The sequence below is a fragment of the Musa acuminata genome, chromosome BXJ2-4 (assembly GCF_036884655.1).
Source record: "Musa acuminata AAA Group cultivar baxijiao chromosome BXJ2-4, Cavendish_Baxijiao_AAA, whole genome shotgun sequence".
NCBI classification, from domain to species: domain Eukaryota; kingdom Viridiplantae; phylum Streptophyta; class Magnoliopsida; order Zingiberales; family Musaceae; genus Musa; species Musa acuminata.
In genome coordinates, this window is record NC_088341.1 from 10,764,086 (window position 1) to 10,786,811 (window position 22,726).

General features: G+C 48.7%; 3 protein-coding genes across 3 annotated transcripts; all 3 read left to right on the forward strand.

Annotated features, from left to right (window-relative positions):
* The first annotated feature begins 3,655 nt into the window (after nt 1-3,655).
* Nucleotides 3,656-5,194, forward strand: LOC135609983 (U-box domain-containing protein 4-like). Its single transcript, XM_065103857.1, has 2 exons — nt 3,656-4,792; nt 4,908-5,194. The coding sequence occupies exons 1-2, from the start codon at nt 3,836-3,838 to the stop codon at nt 4,992-4,994; spliced, it is 1,044 nt and encodes a 347-aa protein (XP_064959929.1). The 5' UTR covers nt 3,656-3,835; the 3' UTR covers nt 4,995-5,194.
* A 9,697-nt stretch (nt 5,195-14,891) lies between these two features.
* LOC103981406 (uncharacterized) lies at nt 14,892-15,918 on the forward strand. Its single transcript, XM_009398134.3, has one exon. It carries the CDS (start codon nt 15,401-15,403, stop codon nt 15,827-15,829), a length of 429 nt encoding a protein of 142 aa, XP_009396409.2. The 5' UTR covers nt 14,892-15,400; the 3' UTR covers nt 15,830-15,918.
* A 4,152-nt stretch (nt 15,919-20,070) lies between these two features.
* Nucleotides 20,071-21,331, forward strand: LOC135609984 (LOB domain-containing protein 37-like). The gene is made up of 2 exons (XM_065103858.1): nt 20,071-20,579; nt 20,673-21,331. Exons 1-2 carry the CDS (start codon nt 20,396-20,398, stop codon nt 21,128-21,130), a joined length of 642 nt encoding a protein of 213 aa, XP_064959930.1. The 5' UTR covers nt 20,071-20,395; the 3' UTR covers nt 21,131-21,331.
* The last annotated feature ends 1,395 nt before the right edge of the window (nt 21,332-22,726 follow it).

Here is a 22,726-nt window from a genome sequence, read left to right on the forward strand (position 1 = left end):
AATTAGAGTGGGTATCAAGATGATAGGTGACGTGATTAATCATCTTTAGAGTGATAGTTTCGATCATTCAGGTGAGAAGCGTTATAACCTAATTATATTTAGAGTGGTAGTTGTGACTTATCGAGGTAGTGGAATCATTGCCTATGGAGATGGTGGTAACGTGATCTAATTGTTGGTGGGGTAATGATTTTGATTGTCGAGGTGGCATAACTATCACTAAGAAGGTGACTGACAACATGACCTAATTAAGTTTAAGATGATGGTTTCAATTATCAAGTTGCCATAATTACATAGTCTAATTGTCTCTTAGGCGACATTTAGACCATTGAAATGGTAAAGTGACTGTTAATACAATTGGTGATGCATACCCAACGCAGTGTTAGCCTCTTTGTCACATAAAGAGGTCATACTTTTTTTCTCTTAATCAAGATACAATAACACTTGGTCAATTAAATAAGAAACAAAATTATCAAATAAGAAAACAAAGTCACAACAATTTATCTAGAAAAATCATCACTATCTGATTTTTAATTAACGATGTCCATTACCATTCGGGAATAACGACGGAGTTTTGGGTGTTACACCCACTGCCTCAAATATACAAGGAACCTTCTTTCTCCGCACACAACACTGGTCCAAGATGGCCCATTTGACCCGATCCAATAAAAATGCTTCCTCTCCTCCCCCAAAATGCAATCTTTGCATGACAACATCGTATGTGTGTATATGCAATAAAAATGCTCAATCGAGTCTTTTTGAGGCTTCTACTAAATCAATTTTAATCCCTTTATTCATAATTCAAAAGTCGTGAACTTAATCATCTAAATTTTCGATTTCATTTATCATATGATTTAAATTAAAAATAATATACATATATTAGTAAAACTACAAATCGATCACAGGAATCTTTAAATTTCCATCATTAATTAATTATTATGATTATTATTTCCTTCTTTTAGTTTATCAAATAGAAAAATCAAGATGAAGAAGTCTTGAAAAAGGGTATCGTCCGACCGCAGGAATCGATGCGGCAGAAAGCAACAGAGAGGTAGCTATCCGTGAGAATGAGATCGCAAAGCACGTGCTTGGAATCGATGCTCGGAGTTTTGTCGGACCGGAGGCAAAAGCACAAGCAGTCGATTCACCGGTGGACTTGAGAAGCAAGACTCGGCCTTCGGAGGCCGTACGTCCACCGGATGCTGGCGTGCCGTCGCCGTCGCCTTTTTTTATTAGCATATGGAGTGTGGCCCACGACGTGTTCGCTGCAATTCCACAATGAATATTATTTTATGGAGGTCCCGTCGATGGCCACTTCCGTGGCAAATGTGATACGAGAGGAGGTCCCACGCCTCCGGGGATTCGATGGGCTTCTTCTTGACATGGTAGCCAGAGTAGACTTCTTCTTCGTCGTGATGCAGCCTCATCGCAGAAGACCTGGATTCACCGTTGAAGTAGACTTGTGAAGTCGTGGATGCTGCTACGCCTTTGGAGAGTGGCATCACGAAGCCGATCAGCTGCTTGCTGTAATGTCCGCTCTTCTCCGGTGAGTCTTTTTCTACCTTTAGCTCTGCCCTTTTTTTTTTTTTAACATAATAAATAAGTAAATAAAATAAATTAGCTGCGTGCAATGCACGGAGATATGATGCTTTTGCATATATTATAATAATTTAATTTTTAAATGCATGTCACATTCATAAAAATGACTGTTAATGGAAAAAAAATTGAGGATATGTCATGTTGCGTTGGTCGATGCATATCTATGATCACATATGGGTTAAAACATGTGTGATATCTCAGCATATTCTAACATAAATAAAAACAATTGAGCAAAGTCATGATGATTATGAACGGTAGCTATTGATTTTAGTTAAATAAAAATACATCAAACCGAAATTAGAAGCTAATTTAGCGACTCCAGCTTATTAATTTCAATTTTGATCACACCTTAATCATTTGTCTTATGATTGTGTATCAAACTTACCAAAAGTTGAGAGCCTGACATATTTTTACACCTTAAATATTGCTCTATCAAACTCATTTAGTATTCAAGCTTATTAATTTTAATTTTGGTTATTTCTATTGTTTTTAACTTCTTTCAATCTCGAATTAAAATAGATATTTTTTATCTCTTTGGACTTGGATTTCTCGACTTAGAGATTTTTAATCTTTATCGATTTGGATATCTAGACTTATGTTTGTGACATGATTGACGTTATTAAAATGATAAAATTCTTATGAGATACACGAAGATATATCGATCGAGATTCATTCGATGCATAAGTTAATAGAGGTTGGATATAAAAAATAATATTAAGAGTGAAAAATGAAGAGTCTGATGATGTCATACGTAAAGAGGCATCTTATCTAGTGTTATGACCTTTATCATAAATGACCGGAGAAGAATAAGTATCATATTTGATTCGAAAGATTTTAGTGTTGACACGATGAATATCATTAACTTCAAATTATTTACATAATCAATCGGGAGAAATTAAGCTTTGAATAGGTCTTTGTGTTAAAATGAGTAAGATTTGATCAATAAAGTTGTATTTATAATAAAGAAGAACAAAAAAAGAACACGCTAAGTCCTTGTTGTTCTTTACGGAGGAGGAGAAGTCTTTACCAGCACAAATGATTTGATATAATATTTGATATAAATATTATATCAAATCATCGTAATATTCTGAAAGGTACTACCGAACCCAATCCGTAAATATTTTATCAAATCACCTTAAAATCAGAATATCAAATCTCATTTTCATCACCTACTCTTTAGTTTATATATATATATATATATATATATATATATATATATATATATATATATATATATATATATATATAAAACAATGTCTCACACGGTCTGCCTGCGGACACTTCTCACGTAAACGCTTGACTGGAGGAGCAAGACTTGTCGTCGGTGTAATTCCGCGATTGCTACTCTTCCAACATGATTCGGAATTGCTATGGATTTCAAATTTATTACACAAAGACGAGGAAAATTCTCGACCCACAATTAAACAATCAACGAGCAAAGCGATTCAGTCAAGTACATGAAGAATATGATATTTCAGCCACAAGCTATTCAGCATGTTTAAATTAGGAGGAATTGACCACGAATTAGATGTTAGTAGTGGACGAGGATTCTTTACTCTTTCAAAGCAAAGCAGTGGTCCAACTTGTGCATCTTCCTTCCGGAAAGTAATTATAATTTTCATTTATGTATATCCGGCTGCAGACAAGAGAGGAAGAAGAGCCACCCACCACCGTCTTCTCCTCGACCGGTTCCTCTTTGTTTGGAGGAGCATCTCGTCATTCGAATAGGACCGGCCATGGCACAACTTACAAGTCTTGTTCACACACACACACACCGGATCACCGTCACCCGATGAAATCTAATCCGTTCCTTCGTTGCGTCCAAATCAATCTCGCTCACTTCTTCCCCATCAGATACATCGCAGTTTCTTATCCGGAGGCTGGCTTCGGTCGAGATGACTGCGTCTTACAAACTTCCTTCAATTGTAATTAATATCCGAGATGAAGAATATAATAATAAAAAAGGGTATGAAAACCTCGATAATACTGCTCCGTAATAAACCCAATCATAACACTGCTGCTCAATATAATCTTACAAGTAGCATGGACTCCGAGACCCATCAAAGCGTTGACTCAGGGGTGTTGAAAACGCACTAATACTTCGTGCCTATGCAAGAATAAATTATCTGTTTGATAGTTATATAAGTTGGTCATCACGGGGGGATTCCTCACGCCGGTTGGTTGCTTTGCTCCACCTGCTTCCCCCGCAGTCGATCTCTCGACGTCGAATCGAACGGAGATGATGATGATGGGGAGCCCACCGGAGTCCCACCGCCGCATGGGCCGCTCCTACAGCGAAACCACCGATTCCACCGCCCCATTCAGCGAGTGCCGGAGCGATCGCACTGGCGACCTCGACGGCCTGCTGGTCTGCTCCGACGACGACTTCTCGGACGAGATGGTCCGCGGCTTCATATTGGACCTCGAGTCGCCCTCCGTCGAGTCGCAGCTTCGCGCCGTCATGGTGCTCCGCTTTCTTGCCAAGAACAGCACCGAGAACCGCCTCCGCATCGCCCGCGCCGGCGCCGTCGCCCCCCTCGTCGCCCTCCTCTCCCACCCAGACCCGCAGATGCAGGAGCACGGCGTCACCGCCATCCTCAACCTCTCTCTGTGCGACGAGAACAAGGCCCCCATCGCCGCCGCAGGCGCCGTCTGCCACCTCGTCCGCGCCCTCCGCGCCGGCACCCCCGCCGCGCGGGAGAACGCCGCGTCCGCCCTCTTCCGCCTCGCTCAGCTCGACGACCTCCGCGCCGTCCTCGCCCGCTCCGGCGCCATCCCACCTCTCGTCGCCCTCCTCGAGACCGGCAGCCCCCGCGGCAAGAAGGACGCCGCCACCGCCCTCTACGTGCTGCTGGCGACCAAGGACAACGTGGCCCCGGCGGTGGAGGCCGGGGTGGTGCACCCGCTGCTGGACCTGATAGCCGATCCAAAGTCCGGGATGGTGGACAAGGCGGCCTTTGTGCTCCTCTGCGTGCTGGCGACATCGGAGGGCCGGGCCGCGACGGTGGACGAGGGCGGGGTGCCGGTACTGGTGGACATGTTAGAGACGGGCAGAGGGAAGCAGAAGAAGGTGGCGATGCTGTCACTCCTACAGATCTGCCAGGAGAGCGACGCTCACCGGAGGCTGGTCGTCCGCGAGGGCGCCATCCCGCCGCTCATCGCCCTCTCCCAATCCTCCAGAGACTGCGAGAAGAAGGTTGGTAACCTCACCTCGCCATCCTGTGCGGTTCTCCGACTCCAACCTGTATTTAATTATCTTCTTCTTTTTTTTTGACTCGGTATAAATTATTTTTTTACGATTAAATAAACAGGCGGAGGCGTTGGTCGAGTTATTGCGGCAGCCAACCGAGAACGGCGTTAGCCGGACATGTGGCCAATTAGAAACCATGGTCGCCTGACGGGCCGTCAGCGCTCGTCTCACGACTGCATCGACGGAGTAGGTGGCAACGTGACACAGCATGCACTCGTTGCTTAGGTAGCGTCCGGAATCGTCGTCGCGGACGATGCACAATATGTAAATTTCAGAGCAGGAGGAACCTTTTTCTTAAATATATTTTCTTTTATTTATAGCAAAGAAAAAGAAAGAATAAATCGTGTATGTGTGGCGACCGCTAATTAAAGAGCTTCACAGTCTTCCATCGCCACGCCCATCGTTGCTTGGGTCGGTGGAGGGGAGAGCAGTTGTGGAATTAAAGGAAGGCGTCGTGGGTCGGCTATTTAGTGCTCCGTCGTACGCCACAGCTCGGCGTTAATGGTGCACTGTCGGCCGTGCAAGTGGGCGTGAGCCGATGCCGCCGCATCAAGTCGTCCCTGAGAAGTCGTAGATCGGGTCGAAGCCGCGGATACTCCTCGTTAGCACAAGTGGGAGCGCCAGCGACGATGGCGGTTCCTATCGATGCGCCTGGTAAGTGTTCGATTCATGGGCGCTGAGAATGACAGTATCGGCCGTTCTCTGCACGTTTTTACTCTCTGTTAGTGTTGAGACTCTACTAATATGATTAAGCTATCATCGGGAGACACAATCGAACATGGGCGTCGTCAGTGACACCTCGAGACTCCCAAGTCAATGGCGGTCTCACTCGGAGGCTTCCATTTGGATTTGGATATAGGAGAATCTCTTAGGCTGTAGGATTGGCCGAGTCAATACAACCTCGACATCTTTCTGCAGGTCACCAATGGCCAACCCGACCAGATGAACTGTATCTTTTCCCACCTTCCATCTTCCACTGTTTTCTCAACATTTTATAGCAGTGAGTTGAAGTTTTTTACGAAGAGTCCAATATACTCATAGGATATAATATTTCCTCTCGTATGCAAGTGAGTTTAAGCTTTGTTGTGAGAAACAACTTTGAGCTGTGGCCTCGGGGCCGACGCGGCTCGGTTCGGGTTCGGACGATGGGGATCTCTATGGGGTGTCCCTCGGGCCCGCTGAGGGGGTCGGGTGCGGCGTCCGATCGGGACGGAGTAGTCGTCTCCTCCGGGCAGGAACTCCTCGCCTGCGCGTTCGGCGGGGACCTTTGGCTTCGCACCTGCACAAAGGTCGGGACGGGATGCTCGGCCCGACCCCTCCGACGATCAAGTTACGGGATGTGGAGGGGGATTTGGATGAAGTGTTTTTTGTGTCTCCTCCCCTTCCTGTTCAGAATGCGAGGGTATTTATATGGAAGCTTACTGTTTCCTGATGTGCCCGCTTGCAGGGGGCAGGCTGGTAGCGTTTGACAACAACATTGGCGTGGCGTGAGGAACCGAGCCTGGGTAGGCGTTGATGCGCCTCAGCCGGCGTTCTGGTCCGTTTGACCGGGTGTTATCGCTTCGATCGAGGCGTGAGGCGTCGTCTGACGTTAGCCGAGTCTTATCATAATTACTATCCTCATCATATTCCCCCTCGGAAAGAAGCTATGCGTCGGTCGTTATGACGGGAGTCCAAGGCATGGCTTCAGCTTTCAGGCGGGCTGGCCGCGCAACCGCAGTCTCCGGGAGCATGGGGTTGAGGAGCACGACGTAGGCGGGCTAGCTACGCAGGTGTGTCTCGGGGAGCATGGAGCCGAGGAGCACGACGTGGGCGGGCTGGCCGCGCAGGTGTGTCTCGGGGCATGGAGCCGAGGAGCACGACGTAGGCGGGCTGGCCGCGCAGGCGTGTCTCAGGAAACATGGAGCCGAGGAGCACGACGCAGGCGGGCTGGGTGCGAAGGCGTGTCTCGGGAAGCATGGAGCCGAGGAGCACGACGCAGGCAGGCTAGCCGCGCAGGTGTGTCTCGGGTCATGGAGCCGAGGAGCCGAGGAGCACGACGCAGGCGGGTTGGCCGCGCAGGCGTGTCTCGGGAGCATGGAGTCGAGGAGCACGACGTAGGCGGGCTGGCCGCGTAGGAGTGTCTCGGGAAGCATGGAGCCAAGGAGCACGGCGCAGGCGGGCTGGCCGCGCAGGTGTGTCTCGGGGAGCATTGAGCCGAGGAGCACGACACAGGCGGACTGGCAACGTAGGTGTGTCTCGGGGCATGAAGCCGAGGAGCACGACGCAGGCAGACTGGCCGCGCAAGTGTAGTCTCGGGTATCATGAGGTCGAGGAGCACGACGCAGGCGGGCAGGCCGCGCAGGTGTGGTCTCGGGCAGCAGGGCGCCCTGAGAGGGGCTCGGCAGTCTACGGCCGAGGGATATGGCAAAGGCCGAAGGACACGACTTCAGGCGGGCAGGCCACGCTGAGGTCGACTCGGGAAGACGTGTCTCGGGAGCATGGAGCCGAGGAGCACGACGTAGGCGAGCTGGCCGCGCAGGCGTGTCTCGGGACATGGAACCGAGGAGCACGACGTAGGCGGGCTGGCCGCGCTGAGGTCGACTCGAGCCGGCGTGTCTCGGGAGCATGGAGCCGAGGAGCACGACGTAGGCGGGCTGGCCGCGCAGGCGTGTCTCGGGAAGCATGGAGCCGAGGAGCACGACGCAGGCGGGCTGGCCGCGCAGGTGTCGCGGGGAGCATGGAACCGAGGAGCACGACGCACGCGGGCTGGCCGCACAGGTGTGTCTCGGGGCATGGAGCCGATGAGCACGACGCAAGTGGACTGACCGCGCAGGTGTGGTCTCGGGTATCATGCGGTCGAGGAGCATGACGCAGACGGGCAGGCCGCGCAAGTGTGGTCTCGGGCAGCAGGCCGCCTTAAGGGGGGCTCGACAGTCTATGGCCGAGGGATATGACAAAGGCCGAAGGACACGACATCAAGCGGGCAGGCCGCGCTGAGGTCGACTCGGGCAGTCTGTGGTCGAGGGACGTGGCTCACGCCGAGGGACACGACTCGGCCAGGCGTGTCTCGGGAGCATGGAGCCGAGGAGCACAACGTAGGCGGACTGGCCACGCAGGCGTGTCTAGGGGCATGGAGCCGAGGAGCACGACGTAAGCGGGCTGACCGCGCTGAGGTCGACTCGAGCAGGCATGTCTCGGGAGTATGGAGCCGAGGAGCATGACGTAGGCGGGCTGGTCGCGCAGGCGTGTCTCGGGGCATGGAGCCGAGGAGCACGACGCAGGCGGGCTGGCCGCGCGGGCGTGTCTCAGGAAGCATAGAGCCAAGGAGCACGACGCAGGCGGGCTGGCCGCGTAGGTGTGTCTCGCGAGCATGGAGCCGAGGAGAACGACGCAGGCGGACTAGCCGCGTAGGTGTGTCTCGGGGCAAGGAGTAGAGTAGCACAACGCAGGCGGACTGGCTGCGCAGGTGTGGTCTCGGGTATCATGCGGCCGAGGAGCACGACGCAGGCGGGCAGGTCGCGCACGTTGTTGAATCTCGTATTTTGATGATGAAACCACTTGATATATGTTTATGATTTAATCTGCGTTTTGAGTGACGCAGGATGCTTCGATCAGGATGAGACAATTAAAGTAGGAAAATCATGTTGTGCCGAAGGAACATGTCAGAAGATTGGACGTCGGGCCGGTGGATCGGTCGACGTATCGACAGAAGGCTTCTGGCCGTGGACTCGGGCATCGGGCCAAGAAGAGCGGGTATTGTGCCAAGGATATCGGAGTTGCGGAGTCAACTGGCCGATTGGGCAATAGGCTGCAGGAAAGGACGATGCGCCGAAGAATCGGACAAAGGGTCGAGGGACCAATGACATGCCGTACAACTTAGTTAATTGCTTAGGATTAATTGTCTCGATCGAAGTTTTGTTTACATGTGCAGGATTAACTACGATGAAAGTAAGACATGCAGTAGGAGTTACGCCGGAGTCAAGACAATGATCACGTTGGGAGTTCGAGAGTTCGACGGAAGTTCGGACAGTCGTCGGAGGTTCTGCGGGAACAAATCCGAGAAGTCCATAAGCTTGCCAAAGAAGCTCGTCGGAACTCGCCAAGTGGATCGTCGCAAGTCCAGGAGTTTGCTGGAAGTCCGCAGGAGCATCACCGAGGGTTCATTGGTTGATCGACGAAAGTTCGTTGGAAACTCGCCGGAAGAAGCGATTGACGCACCGGAGCAAGCTGCAGAAATTGTCTTAGGATTTATCGTAGTTAGCACAATGATTAAGTTGGAAATGGGAGGTGATCCCATTAGCTTAATCTTGGGGCAATTGGGCCCCTAAAAAACCCAAATTGGGCCGAATGGATCAACCCATTCGGACCCTGATTGCTGTGGGAAGTGCAACCGCCCAAGCTAGGAGGTAGCACCGCCTAGGCTTAGTCTCCGAGTGAGACTGGGCGGTGCAACCGCCCCAGCCAAGAGGTAGCACCGCCTGGGCTCAGTCTCCGAGCGAGACTGGGCGGTGCAACCTCTCCTGACAGGAGGTAGCACCACCTGAGCTCAGTCTTCGAGCTCTGGCAGGCGGTGCAACCGCCCCAGTCAAGAGGTGCAACCGCCTGAGCTCAGTCTTCGAGCTCTGGCAGAGAGGTGCAATCGCCCCTGACAAAGGTGGCACCGCCTAGAGGCTCAGTCTTCGAGCTCTGCCAGGAGGTGCAATCGCTTGATCCCGGAATTCCGGGAATTGACAGTTTTGAGCTCCAAATTTGAACTGGGTTGGGGCCTATAAATACCCCACCCATTCAGCACTGAAAGAGAACAACTTACACTCGAAATCTTGATCTTTTTCTGTGATTCTTAGAGCTCAAAATTATTGTCAAGGCCAAAAGTTCTCCTCCCTCTATTCTTCAAAGTTTTGAGTTGTAAAGAGAGGAGAGAAAATTTCTGTAAGGGTTGTCTCCTAAGCCCGTAAAAAAGGAGTGAAACTGTAAAAGGGTGGTTGGCCTTCGCCTATTGAAAGAATGCCTCTAGTTGACGTCGGTGACCTCGTCGGTGGAGGAAGCCAAAAGTGGAGTAGGTCAAGATTGACCGAGACACTCTAAATCTCGGTTTACATTTACTTTGAGCATTTTATCTTTACTGCAAACCTCCTAAATAGCTACTGCCTTCTGCGCTTTTACGAACGAGTTTCTAAGTTCAGAGCTTTCCGAATCAGCGTTTAGACGTAAATCAGCTTTTTCGTACGATCATTACATTTCAGTTTACGTTTACGTTTTGATTTCAATTATAACTGCGCGGCTAGCCTGTTTGCGTCGTGCTCCTCGGCTCCATGCTCCCTGAGACACACCTGCGCGACCAGCCTTCCTGCGTCGTGCTCCTCCGACCCAAACCCCGAGACACACCTGTGCAGCCAGCCCGCTTGCGTCGTGCTCCTCAGCCCCATAGAAGGGGTCAAGCACCCGCGACGGCTATTCAATGTAGTCCCTCTTTTATTCTTGGCTTTCGGCAGCGGGCTCCATAGAAGGGGTCAAGCACCCGCGACGGCTATTCAATGTAGTCCTTGTGAAAAGAAATTTAAGCCCGGCCTCAGTCTCTTCCGAAGCGAAGGTTCAGTATCTACCTAACTACCTCTCGGCTCGCGATTAGCCCCTGCCTAAATCCTTCTGAATCTACACGGCTCGACCGAAGACTGCCGAGACCACCTCAGCGCAGCCTGCCCGCCTGAGCCGTGTCCCTCGGCCATAGTCCGCCCGAGTTCACCTCAGCGCGGCCTGCCGCTTGAGTCGTGTTCCTCGGCCCGAGCCACATCCCTCGGCCACGGACTGCCCGAGCCCACCTCAGGACGGCCTGCCCGCTTGAGCCGTGTCCTTCGGCCTTTGCCAAATCCCTCGGCCGTAAACTGTCGAGCCCCCCTCAAGGCGGCCTGCTGCCCTAGACCACGCCTGCGCGGCCAGCCCGTCTGCGTCGTGCTCCTCGGCTCCATGCTCCCCGAGACACACCTGCGTCGTGCTCCTCGGCTCCATGCTTCCCGAGACACGCCTGCGCGCCCAGCCCGCCTACGTCGTGCTCCTCGGCTCCATGCTTCCCGAGACCACACCTGCGCGGCCAGTCCGCCTGCGTCGTGCTCCTCGGCTTCATGCTCCCCGAGACACACCTGCGCGGCCAGCCCGCCTGCATCATGCTCCTCGGCTCCATGCTCCCCGAGACACGCCAGCGCGGCCAGCCCGCCTGCGTCGTGCTCCTCGGCTCCTCGGATCCATGCTCCCCAAGACACACCTTCGCGGCCAGCCCGCCTGCGTCGTGCTCCTCGGCTCAATGCTCCCTGAGACACACCTGCGCGGCCAGCCCGCCTGCGTCGTGCTCCTCGGCCCAATGCCCCGAGACACACCTACGCGGCCAGCCCGCTTGCGTCGTGCTCCTCGGCTCCATGCTCCTCGAGACACACCTGCGCGTTCAGCCCGCCTGCGTCGTGCTCCTCGGCTCTATGCTTCCCGAGACACGCTTGCGCGGTTAGCCCGTCTGCGTCGTGCTCCTCGGCTCCATGCTCCCCGAGACACGCTTGCGCGGCCAGCTCGCCTGCGTCGTGCTCCTCGGCTCCATGCTCCCCGAGACACACCTGCGCGGCCAGCCCGCCTGCGTCGTGCTCCTCGGCCTCATGCCCCGAGACACACCTACACGGCCAGCCCGCCTGCGTCGTGCTCTTTGGCTCCATGCTCCCCGAGACACACCTGCGCGATCAGCCCGCCTGCGTCGTGCTCCTCGGCTCCTCGGCTCCATGCTCCCCGAGACCGTGCCTCCGCGGCCAGCCCACTTGAAAGCTGAAGCCATGCCTCGGACCCCCGTTACAACGACCGACGCATAGCTTCTTTCCGGGGGAGAATATGATGAGGATAGTAATTATGATAAGACTCGGCTGACGTCAGATGACGCCTCACTCAAAAGCACCTGGTCGATGTTGACCGGAACGCCGACTGAGGCGCATTAACACCCTACTCAAGCTCAATTCCTCACGCCATGCCAACGTTGGTGTCCGACGCTACCAGCCTGCCCCCTGCAAGCGGGCACATCAGGAAACAGTAAGCTTTCCTATAAATACCCTCTCGTTCATCAGAGAGAGAGGAGGGTAGAGACACAAAACCACTTCTTCTCCTGAAACCCCCTCCACATCCTCTGCTAACTTAATCGTCGGAGGGGTCGGGCCGAGCACCTCGGCCCGACCTTTGCGCAGGTGCGAAGTCGAAGGTCCCTGCCGGACACGCAGGCGAGGAGTTCTTGCCCGGAGGAGACGACCACACCGTCCCAATCGGACGCCGCACCCAACCCCCTCAGCGGGCTCGAGGGATGCCCTAGGGAGATCCCCGTCGTCCGGACCCGAACCGAGCCGCGTCGGCCCCGAGGCCACGGCTCAAGGTTGTTTCCCACAACATAAGAAATACAAAATTATCATTTCAATATTTATCTCTATTATGATTCTTTATCATGCCCCCATAAAATTAAGCTATCATTTCAATATTTATCTCTATTATGATTCTTTATCATGCCCCCATAAAATTAAGCTTCCATTAAAGATGCTAATCTTAGAATGTTATAATTAAAAATTCCTAAGTGTGAGAAACTTTGTGAGGGACTCAGCTAGCCAGTCAAAAGTATCGACTTGACAAACACGTAGTTGATGTCGGATAACTTGATCTCTGACAAGATATAAGTCGATAACAATATGTTTTATACGAGAGTAGAATATCAAGTTGGAGCATAGGTAGGTGGCATTGATATTATCACAATATATTATTGGAGTGGATTGATGAGATGTCAAGTTTGTGAAATAGATTGGCGATCCCATTTGATTTCTACAACGATGGTGACGATGACTTGGTATTCAATTTCAGTAGTGAATCTTGCAACCGTGTTCTATTTCTTGAAACTCCAACTCACTAAGTTTGCTCTAAGGAAGATAATGCATGTTGATGTAGATGTTCTATTATCAATATTGACTACCTAATCAGCATCAACGAAGACATGATGATGAATGGATGAGTGTTTATGAAGAAGTCCATATTTGAGAGTCTCTTTAAGATATCACAGTATGCATTTTTGTATAGACCAATATGCAGTGGAGGGCTGATGCATGAATTATGATAATTTATTGACTACAAATGAAATATCTAAATGTCTAAGAGATAAATGCTACAATGAACCAAACAGTTGTTGATATTGTATAAGATCCATAATAGGACTGCATTATATAATTCATTATATAATTTGAGTGATTTAGTGGAGGAGACTAGGGTGGCAACTTTTTTGATATTCTACATATTTATCTTCAATAATAGATCTCAAATGTACTTATATTGATATAAGAAAAGTCTAGATATGAATATTGCTTCCACATTCAAAAAAATAACTTAAGGTTCCTAAGTCTTTAATGGAGAATCGATATGTCAATTGCTTAAAAAATTGCTTGATCTCAATAGAATTATTACCTATGATGATAATGTCATTCACATGAATCAGTAGATATATAGTACATCATTTTTTTTTATCGTAAGAATAAAGAACCGTCAAATTGACGAAGTTAGTTGACATTAAAAATAAGCCAAGTTTGGTATACCAAGCTCTTGGAGCTTAGTGAAGTCCATAAATAACTTTTCATAGTTTACAAACATAGTCTAGATATTGAGGATTAATAAAGTCAGGGGGTTACTGCATAAATATATTTTCAATTAAGGTCCTTTATAAGAAAACATTATTAATACCTAGTTGATATATATGCCAACCTTAAGTGATAGTCAAACTCGGGATAATTTAAATTATCATTAATTTAATAATTAGACTAAAGATCTTTGTGATATTAATATTTGATCGTTGGAGAGACTCTTTAGTCACTCGACATATTTTGTATCTAGTAATGGATTCATTTGGATTTTGCTTAATTCAAAAGATTCATCTATACTCGATGATATTTTATATGAGGTGAGATGACGTAAAGGTATATATAACATTATAAAGTATGGTCATATTTGTCATATATAATTTTACTTCTATGTGAAGATTTTTGAGCGTAGGTGATGCTTATGAGTTTAATAGAGTCAGGTTGAGAACTTGTTGTAGAATGAAGATTAAAGATTTGACATGGTTTGAGGATGTTATTTTTGGACTATGTTATCATGTGATGTTCAGTCTTAATGGTATTATTGGGTTATATTGATGATATGCGAATTAGTGAAGAGCTGGCAACACATACTTGATGAAACTAATGCACTTTGGTATCACTTAACCGATGAGAGATTAAAGATATCATTTGTGGTGCTGAGAGTATTGCTTCATTAGGCATTGCAAAGTGAGTTGGTAGAGAGGTAGATGAAGAAGTTACAGAGAAGGTGAGGTGCTACTGAACTAGAGTACTAAAGGGGTATATGTTTAGATGAGAACTACTAGTTGATGTGGTAAGAGATGTGCTTGAGTGGGTGGGTTTAAGGCATCGCTGGAGCAAGAGTTTTGGTGGTCGGAAGAGAGGGCATGCTAAGTAGATATGGATTAAGGGTAGACCTATAGGACATCTGACCTATGACGTTGATGATGCCCTAGAACGAGGAACACGTCGTTGGCTGTGAGTTGAAGAGAAGGGAGTATTGCTTGCAATGGTAGAAGGTAATCGATGGAGAGCAACTTGAACCAAGAGCCATAATTGTTACTATAGAGAAAGCAGTGACGAGCAATAAGGGAATTAAGAGGAGGAAGTAGGGAGATTTTGATCACTGAGAGCAATCAGATCAGGTAGACAACATTGTAGATATCCTATTCACTGGATCTGCAGTGGAGAAGAACAAAGGATGACTCTGTAGCAACATAGAATAGTTATAAGGGGGAGATGACAGTTCACCGAGTACTATAAAGAATTTACTGTGAAAAAAATGATAATATTATTTATTGAGATAATATATATTTATACATAATTTAAGGGAGAGATTTTCCTCGATCATATATTTAAATCATGCATATATATCATAATGATTAATTTTGACTTGATTGAAGATTAAAATATATAAATAAAATAAAATTATCATTCCATATTATCTTTTTTCACAACTCCATCACTCTTTCTAAATGAGATCACAATGCTCTCCTTCCAAGCAAAAGAGACCATGGAGTGACGAGACAGGAAACTTTGAAGAGCCACTTACAACCTGTTCATTCCGAGTTACTCTACGGCCTATGTAGAGGAGAGCTGATGAGGAAGCAGAGTGTCTTGACTCGGCCATTGTTAACTGCAATGGATCGAGAAGATCCATTGGTGGTTTTCCACATCTACAGGTCTTAAAATTTGACCGAGTGAGAAGATCTAGTCTCCAACTTCATTTTCACGGTTGATGGACCAACCTAAAGCAAGTAAACTCAGAATCCTACAAGGTCAATGAAACCAGAGAACGTGCTAAACACTCCTGGGTCAAAGTCAAGGTCAAAGTCTTCCTCTTCGGACTCGGTCAAATTTCTACCCCTATTGCATGCTATAAGTGCGCTATGGGTATCCAACCCTTCTTCCTCACTACCTTCTTGCTTCCAAGCCTAATTACCAGTTCTACTTAGCTAAGATGGCGTCCGCCAGCATCGACAGCTACCGCAAGGGCGCCATGATCTACCGCGGGGATACCATCTGCAAGAGGAGGTCGATCGAGCTGCTCGAGGAGCTCGGCCTGCCCAAAGGTCTGTTACCCCTGGAGGACATGGAGGAGTTCGGATACAACCGGGAGACCGGATTCATATGGCTGGTGCAGGGGAGGAAGAAGGAGCACACCTTCAGGAAGATCAAGCGGCAGGTGTCGTACGCAGCCGAAGTGACGGCCTTCGTGGAGGAGCGGAAGATGAAGAAGATGACGGGGGTGAAGACCAAGGAGCTGCTGCTGTGGCTCTCCGTCGTCGAGATGTACGTCGACGACCCCTCGTCTGGGAAGATCACCTTCAAGACCGGCACCGGCTTGTCCGACAGCTTCCCTGTCTCCGCCTTCGAGCTGCAGCAGTGAGGCATGGAAATATGACATGTTACCGTCGTTTTATGCGTCTAATGCTGCCGTACCAAATGAAAGTTTGATCTAAGGTTCTTAAAATTGCAGATTGGCCCCTCCAAAATTTTATATATATATATATATATATATATATATATATATATATCCCTCTACTAATTTGATTAAATTTATCCCTTTAAATATCCATAAAAAAAATTAAACTACTACTAGCCATTGTGATCACTAGATTTGAAAAAGAATTAATAATTATAGGTACCTAGAAAAAAACTTTTATTAATTTCATCAATTATTTCGCCCCTTATATTTTTTCAGTTTCACTATTTTGATAGTTAATTAATGTGAATCATTATAATGACATTTGCAAGTTTTTGAGCTTTGCAAGTATATATATGCCAAACCAGAAAATAAAAATAAAAATTCACCAACTTTAATGCCTATATATATTACGGTGCAAATTAAATTGAGATCCAATTTGTTTATAATCGAACACTAGAAAATTTACCATTAGCATAAAGCTGCGATTTAGGCTAAATTTCAAGCGTGGTTGTCACATTGAGACTTGGAACCCATTCCTAGCCAACATGAAGTCGATGGTAATAAGTTGACTCGATGGATTGACTGACCTAGTTGGCCTTGTCGCGTTGACCCATCACGAGTGTGATCTATCTGATCTCTTTCTCTGTGCAACTTAAGGCCTATCCAAGAAGATCAAGTTGAATTATTCGATGTTGTGATTTGCATATGCTTATTTAGGATGAGACACATGATTAGAAGACTATGGTTTAAACCAAAGAGAAACGAACATCACAAAAGATACTACACTTCAATTTAAAGAAATACATAAAAAAATCTTTAAGTATATATATATATATATATACATATATATATATATATATACATATATATATATATATATATACATATATATATATATATATACATATATATATATATATATATACATATATATATATATATATATATATATATATATATATATATATATATATATATATATATATATATCACCATAGTGTCACAACTAATCTTGGTGTCCTTAAGTTGAAAAGAAGATTCTTTCTACTTTATGTGGTCTATGAGCTTGGCAAAGTCAGAACATATTCTTATCTAATCCCTACCTTGTCATTGTTTTCACATTTTGCTGTCTTTCCTTTTTCTTTTTAAACACCATGCCCAACAGTCTATGAATTGAGATTTATTTAGATGATTCTGAGTCAAATTTGATAGGGCACATTATCGAGCATCCTACGAGGACCTGACCCCCACCACATCAGCCCGAGCATAAGACCTCGGGAGGGAGATAAAGTCATGACAGATATGTCGTCAATAATTCGAGATGCAACGGTCAATAATTCGAGATGCAACGATCATCTCCCTACACTGTTCGTTCAACGCCACACTAACTAGTCCTACCAAAACAAGGATCATCCTGGGGTCCCGGGAAACCCAGGACGATGATGCATGGCATCGTCCCATGTATCCCAGACATCGAACACTCGAAGGTACATTCCCCAGGAGTCACAATAAAAACCCCTTGCCAGCATATGACGGGGGGCATGAGAACATTAGCAGACTACTGACTCAAGCTTCGGAGGGGCTCAAGTCAAGATCATCTCCATCCCGACCTAGGCCTGTGCGTAGGAATCTAGGTGCAGCAATGACGAACGAGTTCGAGGGAGAAGCGCGTCGCCACCAAGTCCAATCTCGACCCGACCGATCGAGATTTTCGCCCTCAGGACGATCTTGGACGTCGCCAGTCGGATCAAACGAGGCACTTTCTTTAACATATTTTCTCTTTTGTAGGTCCTAAGGGACCATGGGAGGTTTCGGGGAGGCTAACCTTTGCGGTACGACTTAGGTAAAATCAGCTAAGTTCGTGATAGATGGTATCAGAGCGGGACAAGCACTCATAAACAAAATACTTGGCATGCAAATGTGGGGGACCTAGCGGGGTTGCGTTGAGGGTAGTCAGCACACGCGCGATCGTTTGGGGGAAAACGAGCATGGAGATGTAGAGAAAAGGAGGAGCGGGCATATGAGATTGACATTTAGAGGAATGACCAACCCTTCGCGTAAGAGACACCACAAGAACAAGCAAGCTTTGAAGAATGCATAGTGCACAAAGGTTGGGATGGCTGAGTTCGAGCTACGACTCGACGTTGACAACTATACTTGATGTTGCTCAAGACAAACGAGGCACTTGGTAAAGGATGAGACCATGAAAGGTGGAATGAGTTGCTCAACGACCGAAAGAGTTGTGCAAAGCTCACAGTCGTACGAGCAGCGTCTCATCCAATCAGTCCATCCAGTGCTCGAGTCACGCAACTCGGCCAACAATCGTTCGAGCAATGTCTCGTCCAATCAGTTCATCTAGTGCCCGAGTCGCGTAACTCGACCAACAGTCGTACGAGCAGCATCTCGTCTAATTAGTCCATCTAGTGCCCGAGTCACGCAACACAACCAACAGTTGTACGAGCAGCGTCTCGTCCAATCAGTCAACCCAGTTCCTGAGTCGAGTAGCTCGGCCAGCAAGATTAGTCTTTGCCGGAGTCACGTAACTCGACCAATAGTCGTATGAGCAACATCTCGTCCAATCAGTCCATCCAGTGCTCAGGTCGAGTAGCTCGACCAGCAGGATCAGTCTTTGCCCAAGTTGCGCAACTCGGCCAACAGTTGTACGAGCAGCGTCTCGTCCAATCAGTCTACCTAGTGCCCGAGTCGAGTAGCTCGGCCAGCAAAATCAACCTTTACCCAAGTCATGCAATTCGGCTAAAGGACTCATAAACAACACCTCGCCAAGCTGTCACCTGACCGCCGTTTTACAAACCCAGTCGTGCCCTCAGCTCCTCACAAGGACCTCGAGACATGACTTGATGGGGGGGGAGAGAAGTGATATGGCATATTATGGATCATCCTACGGGGATCTGACCCCCGCCTCATTAGCCCGAGCACAAGACCTCAGGAGGGAGATAAAGCCATGATAGATGTGCAACCGATAATCCGGGATGCAACTATCATCTCCCCACGTCGTTCGGTGTCGCGCCAACCAGTCCTGCCGAAACAAGGACTGTCCCGGGAAACCCGGGGCGACGCCGCATGGTGCAGTCCCATGTATCCTAGACATCGAACACCCGAAGGTACATTCGCTGCTTATCGAGGTCGGTCGTACGGTCGACCCTTGGGAGTCACAATAAAAACCCCTTGCCAGCATTTGACGGGGGGCATGAGAACATTAGCAAACTACTGACTCAAGCTTCGGAGGGGCTCAAGTCGGGATCATCCCCATCCCGACCTAGGCCTGTGCACAGGAATCTAAATGCAGCAACGACGAACGAGTTCGGGGGAGAAGCGCGTCGCCACCAAGTCCAATCTCGACCCAATCGACCAAGATCTTCGCCTTTGGGATCATCCTGGACATCACTAGTCGGACCAAGCCATGTCGGCCATGTAGTCACGGCTTGAGGTTCACGGAACAAAATTGATCGATGCTATTCCACATGAAATCGTATACTTGCTTATGCATTCAGTTATGCCCTAAGTTCTATGAATATGTTTTCTAACTCTTTCAAACAAAAGATTAATCTCGCACTTATTTAATATAAAAGTTGATTGTCTCTTCCACATAGAACAAACCCAAACAACTTGGTCGTACCTTTAAGACATGCTAGTCAAATTGATTAGGGCCAATGTATATAATATATGACACCAATATAATATAAATATTAAAATTATAATTTAACTTTTTTATATCATACATCATTTCTATCTTTACTACACACATGACTAGTTTTCTAACCCTAGATATGAATTGAATTTCTTATCACTATCTTTTTATGTTAAAAGAAAGGACTATTTATTAAAAATTATTATAACTATAAAATCATGACCAGATTGGACCTTGGGTAATACATCATCAACTGTGTTTGCGAATCACAAAGTCTAAATTGAAACAGAAAATTAGAAGCAAGCACTGTATCATGTGAATACAGTACCAATCGAGTTCGGGTCTGGCCCGATATCGTCCCTAAAGGGTGAGGATCCGCACCTAAAAAAAACTGGACCCGATTGAGAATGGACCAATTACGTCACGACCCGAGAATAGAAACAAAAGCCCAGCGGAAGCTTCTCGATCTCACTGGCCCAAGAAAAACAGAAAAAGAAAGCGATCAGCGAAAGCAGGGCTAATAAGAAACACGCGGAATACAGCGCTCCGGAAACGGGAACCGGCCGCGGCAACACGGAGCCGCCTGCGTCCCGAACCCCACGACCTTGGAACAGCACCGCTGCCCCGAGGCGGTAAGCGGACTTCCCCTGGCCCTTGACTTAACTCTACGGTCGAGTAACCCCAGCCGCAACTAAATCATTATATATACGCGCCCACTCCCCTCACCGCCTCTACGCCCGTTTCCCTCGCTTCTCTGGCGTTCGTTTCTTGCAGCTCAGGTCGGCTCCGATACGGACCAAACAAACGGTAACAGCAACTCGAATAGAGGAGAGAGGGGACAGAGCTAACCGACGGTGGATGAGAGATCGGAGGAGGAGATGAGTTGCAACGGGTGCAGAATCCTCCGCAGGGGCTGCAGCGACTCCTGCCTGCTCCGGCCCTGCCTCCAGTGGATCGACTCCGCCGAGGCTCAGGCCCACGCCACCGTCTTCGTCGCCAAGTTCTTCGGCCGCGCCGGCCTTATGTCCTTCATCTCCGCCGTCCCCTCCTCCCAGCGCCCAGGTTCGTCCCTCCATGTCCCTTGTCTGTATGGTTTCTTCCCTCCTCTTTCCCGAACCCTTCCGTTCTGACTCGCCCGAACCCGTTTGGCCGCAGGTCTGTTCCAATCCTTGCTCTACGAGGCGTGCGGGCGGACCATCAACCCGGTGAATGGCGCCGTGGGCCTGCTGTGGACCGGCAACTGGCACCTCTGCCAGGCGGCAGTGGAGACCGTCCTCCGGGGCGGCGCGCTCCGCCCGCTCCCGAATCTCGCCGCCGAGGCCCACGGCGGCGGCGCGATGCCGGAGGCGGACGGCCTCTGCCCTCCCCCGAGGATGGGGTTCTCCTCCTTCTCTTCGGCCAAGCGGCGGAGGGCACCGGCTCCATCCAAGGCGGACTACGCGGCGGCGTGCGACCTGGACCTGTGCCTGACCCCGCGGTCTCCAAGAAGCGAGAGAGAGGATAAGCGGCGGCGGCCAGCGACGCCGTCGATGAACTCGGAGGGGTCGGTGACGACGAGCGCCGAGAGCGACCGCTCCGCCGTCGAGCCGACGCTTCTGAACCTCTTCACGTGAGGGTTTGATCGTGATTAGGGTGTCGATCGGCTTGTCCGTTTTGACCCCCGCGGAAGTTTTGGGCTTCGGACTGTAACCGGCGAGGTTTCTGTTGTTATGTAACCTTTCGGGGTAATGAGGTGGCGCCCTCTTCCGTTAGACGGTGTATTATTAGTGTATTATCTTATAATACTCAATAAACTCCCTCCTAATTTTCTCGAATTTATGCCGTAAGATATGATAAAAAATCAAAGCCCAATTTTGATAACGATATGTGATCGTGCAGCTCAACCTGCATTGTACGTTGAAGCATGCTAAATAGCATGAGTGACGTGGTTACATGGTAAACGTCTGTTCATCTCGATCATGGTAATGCTATTAGAATATTGCTTTGGTACTTACGGTTAATGATGCTCGTCTTCTCGCGATTCCGCCGCGAGCGGTACATATCACCGTTCGTCGCTGTCTCCTGCTTATCCAAAACTCTTCGGTTTCCTTCCGTTTGGTTTTCCCGTCGAAAGGGAAGAGGAGGAGGGACGGCTCTTGGGGAGAGGAGGAGGCGTGTGGACGAGGAGAAGGCATCCTATCCGATGCTGCGGCGGCGGGGCCCGGGGGCACGAGGCGCCGGGTGGGCGTGTCGCGTCGCGGGCGCACCGTTCGCTGGGAGTGGGCGAATCATGCGTGTGCGGCGCATGTCAGCGTCTATTTCGGCGGTCCCTCTGCTGCCTTTCTCCCTCGCTGGGTGGAGAATGACGGGGTAGGAAAAGCCACACCCCACTCTGCGCTCTCCTCGCCTCTCTCCCAAAATATTCTCTTTCACCAAAAGCAAGCCGCGCTTCCCATCACTTCCTCTCGCTCGCTCGCCGCGTTTTCCCCTCCGATTCCCACTTCTTCTTCTTCTTCTTCTACGACTTGACGTTCCGTAAAAGTAAGATTCGAGAGGCCTTGGCATAAAACAGGGGACTCTGTTCAACTCTGCACACAGCCATTGTATGTATGACGGTAAAGAAATGTTCTTTACGTTCACATTGTGATGACTTGAGGTGGTCGGTTTCTATGGACGATGGTCATCCGGTTAAACTAATGGTGTCACAGACATAGACAGACCTCCGCTCAACTGGCGATGATTTGGTGGGGTTTCAGGGGAACATTGACATGAGAAAAGCCACCGTCCTCCATCTCCATTCTGCAGCACAGTTAGCTTTGTTTAGTGGTAGCCAGGGCGTGGTGCGTCGTCGTCAAGCTCACGCACCGAGAAGTAGATGATCGGAGGAACCCACAAGAGCTGTGATTGGAGCTGATACTTTGATACAACTAGTCTTGATGTGGTTTGTTCTTTTTTTGGGTAGCATGGGGTTGACGAGGACTCCACTTTGAGTTGCTTAATGGCCTTTTGCGTCCGGCATGGGGCAGCACATTCTTGTGTTGCCCCCAAGCTCTTATTAAACCCCCCCTCCCCAACTCCATGAGAAGAGAGAGAGAGAGAGAGAGAGAGATTCCATGCGTACTTAGTTAATCATCCCTGTTAAGACAGACATCCTCATGTATCATATCAGACCATCTGAGTCTTATTTTTATTCTACATATGAAATAAATCTGAATAAAAAAAATCTTAAT

Coding starts and splice junctions, on each gene's coding strand:
- LOC135609983 (XM_065103857.1), top strand. CDS start 3,836: ATGATGATGATGGGGAGCCCACCGGAGTCCCACCGCCGCATGGGCCGC. Junction 4,793..4,907: donor CCAGAGACTGCGAGAAGAAG/GTTGGTAACCTC, acceptor TTAAATAAACAG/GCGGAGGCGTTGGTCGAGTT.
- LOC103981406 (XM_009398134.3), top strand. CDS start 15,401: ATGGCGTCCGCCAGCATCGACAGCTACCGCAAGGGCGCCATGATCTAC.
- LOC135609984 (XM_065103858.1), top strand. CDS start 20,396: ATGAGTTGCAACGGGTGCAGAATCCTCCGCAGGGGCTGCAGCGACTCC. Junction 20,580..20,672: donor CCCCTCCTCCCAGCGCCCAG/GTTCGTCCCTCC, acceptor GTTTGGCCGCAG/GTCTGTTCCAATCCTTGCTC.